A 4529-nucleotide genomic window follows, 5' to 3' on the forward strand; every position below is an offset into this window, starting at 1 on the left:
GAGCATTCAGGTTAATATGTAGGAAAATACGACATATTATCCTGTCTGTTGATCCCATCATGTATTTACCAAAATTCTCAAGGTTCCTTTGTCAATTAGTGGATACCATCCTTAAACAATTCGATGAACGCACTTAAATGAAAACCAAGTTCAGAAGCCCTTAAAACCCAATATTCTTTATAAATCATGAGCCAATCAGCCGTGGCTCTAATGACGCTTTTCTCCTGTTACAAGGCTGGAGCGGATTTTGATCTCTTGCATTATAGACACATTGATGCTAGTCACTTAACCACACACACACACACAGAGACATATACGTCATGTATCAAATCTGTGTCCACCTGAGTAAAAATAAAAATAAAAATCGCCACCTTCCATGCAGCAAAATAAATTTTGCAAATAGGACTTAACGGGCTTAAAGTTATACTATATATGTTACACATCAACAATCAGACGTGCATAAATGTTAATCCAAGTAATTCTATATTATAGAAAATGCACTAATGTGCACGCGCGCAGAGGGGGAGAGAGAGAGAGAGGTATCACCTCCACAAGATTCTTTAATATGATCATCTTGAACAGATTTGCACCCTTTAATTTACATTCAGGCAGAGGCAATGAAGTGAACACCCTAGGATACATGATAACCAGCACAAAGCAATAATGGAAGAACAAAAATGGATGGAAAAAATAATGATGCACCTGGTACTGGAAGTTGAAAGGCTTTAGTCAGGATACTCAAAAGTCATAATCTTGGTGTCATGTCCTCTTCCTGCAACTCAGCCTCCTTGCAGTTGCAACCAAAAATGTACTTGGCCTCATTCATCAGTAAACAAACCACGCCTTCCCAAGGCAACAAGATCAAGAAGCATTCTTCTGGCATTATAAACTGGATTTCGTTCAATCAAACATCCCCTCTCATATGCTTCTCTCAAAAAGACAGTATGTCTCTTTCCCTTGGTGGACAAATAAAATATTCCCGGATGATCCAAGAATAAATCCCTAATATTTAAGTCAATCCCAAACCATTTCCTAAAATGGCTGATTTTCTCCACTTCCACCATCTTCTCCACTGTCAAGCTCAAGAATTCATGAACGATTGCAACAGCCCGTTTCTCCAGTGTCATCATTCCAGCCTTAGCCCTCTCCTCTCCCATCTCCTCGTATGGTCCCACATAAGGCAGTCTCTGCCACTGTTTAACCTTGGCCCTAAAATTCTTGCTCAACTTCATACCTGGAGGGTACTCATGCTTAAAACTATATCTCATTTCCATCCTATCAACGCTGCAGTCCTGCTTACAACACTCCCCAACCCTCCAATTCTCAACTGCTGCCGCATAGCGACAACTAGGACTCACATCAGCCAGTTTCAAGATATGCGTACTGGGTTCATGAGCATCACAAAGCTGAAAAAGATGAGAGTTTTGAGCTATCACCGAGTCCTCAAAATCATCAGGAAGTCCAAGTTCCCTCCAAACTTTGAAAATGGCACGAAGTGGCAACATTTTGGATTGGCACATTGACAGAAGCCGTAACAAACGGTCAACAACAAGTGGCAACGAAGCATTAATAACCTCTGCTTCAAGGCACGAGATCTCAAAAGCAGCATCGGTTAATCTACAGAAGGGCTGGGACTTGGTGGGATTATAGAAAATGTGGAAAATGTGAGGATATTTGCGTAGGAAGGCAGGGGCACCGCGGTTGAGGTGGAGCCTTTGGGAGAGCCTGGACAAGAAGTCAAGAGATACACATTCGTTCTTTGGGTTTGCAAGGATGAGGTCTTGGATGGCAATCACTTTGACAAGGTGTTTGTACTTGTCCATCAGTTTCTCAAAGACAGGGTCTCTAGCTCTTGATGCTACATACTGGGAAGAGGTCACTTTCGACCGGACACCCATGGAAGGCTGGTGGGGGTATTTGGTTATGAAATTGATGATGTGGGTCCTCATTATCATGCACTATTAGCTACGATATTCACCTATCTCTATGTTACTCCCAGCTGAGACTTTTCTCAAATAAGACATGCCCAATAATTGGTTTTGACAAACAGGGGCCATTCACGTTATTCTGGTCAGACACAACGAGCACAATGTTACACATCTCACAAGTCTATCTGCACAGCCACAGGATTGAAATACAACACACAATATTATCGAGAGAAGAGAGAGAGATCTCGTACCTGCCGGTGAAGAGAGGCAGCAGTGACGAAGGCATTCCGACGGGGTGAAGGGCGACGTCGGCGAGGGGGGAGGAAGGTGAGGGGTGCGATGAAGGGCGAGGAAGGTGAGGGTGCTACAGAGAGAGGAAGATGACTGGGCTGCGGTGAAGGGCGAAGTGGGCGAGGAGCGAGGAAGGTTCGGCGGCGACGTCAGAAAAGGGTTGAAAAATAGGGAGGTGGGGTTGGCGAAGCACGGGTTGAAGGGGAGGGGGGAAAGAGAGAGAGAAAAAAAAAAAAAAAGACACGTGACAAGTATGCTATATCAGTTTTGGAATCGATTTGTTGGATCTGTGTCTTGGACTCTTGTGTCTCTAGCCCGCCCTCAAAGACTCGACAGTGAACCCCAAAACAAATACCAATCAAGTAAAAAACCAAAATATAACCTGTCCTCTGATCAGATGAACCGATTTCCCGTCCCAAGGACAACCAGATTATAATCCCCAAAAAGCTGGGAATACCCTTCATCAAAGGCCATTATTTGCAAATTCCTGGGTGACCCAGAAGCAAGAACCACATGTAGAAAGCAATAGACCAGGAGAAGTAAACCCAGATGAGAGCACTCCGTCGTCTTTATGATATTTGAGTCTGTAGGGGGGAAAAGCTAGCAGATATTACCGTTTTGTTACAATATGTGTGTGTATATTTAATATATATAGGGTAGTAAAAATACTAAAAGAAGATATGGAAGAGTGCTGGGTAAGGAGAAAGAGAAGTCTGGAGTCTAGAATACGCGTCTCCACAGCTAAATGGAGAGAGCCGAAGAGACAAACGAGAAGGAAAGACCTGAGGGTAAGGGGAAGAGGTCCCTTTTATTGGTGTGAGTGACCGAGTGAAAGAGGTAGTAGCCGTTCACATGAGGAGACAGTTTTCCATCTTTTTTCTTTTTGTCTGCATCATTTTTATTTTTATTTTTTTGATAAAAGGATGTCATGTATTGATAGATGCTTTAAACCAAAGCTTGAATACAATGTGGAACGAAGTCAAAAGAAGTGGTATAACCACTGATGCTAAGCATCCTTACTTAAGGCATGAGCAACAGAATTGTTTGCTCTTACAGTGTGCCTTGCTGACCAAAATGCAAGAGTAGTTCTTGTATCTGCTATCATCTGGCATGCATAGGTGTGCATATCCGATGTTGAGTTCAACCCAATGACAACCTGCAATGAATCTCCCTCCATGATAACGTTGTGATAGCAAACATACTTGCAAAAAAGGGATGTTTGTAGTGCAGCGAAAGCTTCAGCCAGTAATGGGTCAGGAAACAAGCTATGTTGCATCCTCATGGTTGCAAGAACCTGTCCCTCACTATCCCTTATGATAGCACCCACACCCACCTTGCAAGAGGTTTTGTCAAGAGCCGCATTCCAATTCAACTTGAGTGTTCCTTGAGGTAGAGCTTCCCACTTTGTATATTGCCGCTTGATGTTTGTAAAGGCCCTCTACTGCTGAGAGATCCGTTGCAATTCTTCCGTTAGGTGAACTAGTTGCTGGGCAACAGCGGAAGGGTGTAGGAACAGCTCCTTGAACACCATGTCATTCCTTCTTTTCCATATAAGCCATGAGGTAATGGTGAATGACATTAGTTTCTCATGCTCCAGGGTCTCTATAAAGCCTTCAAATAGATCTTTGAGTTGATGATATTGAGGGCTTCCCTTCTGTAGCTTTCTTATGCTTTGGCCCCACACATCTCTCGCTGAGGGGCAATCCCATACGATGTGCTCCACTATTTCTGGTTGTTGCTTGCATATTAGGCATGATGGGTCCTCCAAAACCTTTCTCTTGAGCAAATTGGCTTGAGTAGGTAAAGCATTGAGGCATGCTCTCCAGGGAAAGGTTTTTACTATATTGGGAATGTTCAAGTTCCAGAGCTTGGTCCAAGGGTCCTTAAAGTTGCTTGGGTTAGAAGATTGACCCAACTGTTGGTTGTTCAGCTCAGTGAGCAAATGATATGCACTATTTACACTGAATTTACCTGAGTTTGTGCTCCTCCAAATTAGTCTGTCAAGCTTGGGATAGGGGCTTCGGGGGATTTCCCTAATGAGTTTAGCTTCCTCCTTTGAAAAGATAGCATTAATCATGTCAACTTTCCATTGGTTTGCTATTTTATCAATGAGAAAAGAGACTTTGGTATCAACTTGTAAGAATCTGATGGAACTTTAAGGCTTGAAGGTTGACTATCTAGGGAGCCATCTGTCATTCCATATCTCAGTTGATTCACCATCTCCTATCCTCCATATTAGGCCTTCATGAAGCAGGGATCGAGCAGCTAGAAAGCTCTACCATAGGTAACATGTGTTTTGACCTAGTTTTG

The 4529-nt window shown here is 43.1% G+C and overlaps 1 protein-coding gene across 1 annotated transcript; it reads right to left on the bottom strand.

Annotated features, from left to right (window-relative positions):
- Positions 1–466: 466 nt before the first annotated feature.
- LOC121258130 (protein ROOT PRIMORDIUM DEFECTIVE 1) lies at positions 467–2367 on the bottom strand. Its single transcript, XM_041159503.1, has 2 exons — positions 2180–2367; positions 467–2067 (listed from the first exon to the last, which is right to left on the bottom strand). The coding sequence occupies exon 2, from the start codon at positions 1953–1955 to the stop codon at positions 819–821; it is 1137 nt and encodes a 378-aa protein (XP_041015437.1). The 5' UTR covers positions 1956–2067; positions 2180–2367; the 3' UTR covers positions 467–818.
- Between the last annotated feature and the right edge of the window lie 2162 nt (positions 2368–4529).

This window comes from Juglans microcarpa x Juglans regia, chromosome 3S (genome assembly GCF_004785595.1).
Source record: "Juglans microcarpa x Juglans regia isolate MS1-56 chromosome 3S, Jm3101_v1.0, whole genome shotgun sequence".
Classification (NCBI taxonomy): domain Eukaryota; kingdom Viridiplantae; phylum Streptophyta; class Magnoliopsida; order Fagales; family Juglandaceae; genus Juglans; species Juglans microcarpa x Juglans regia.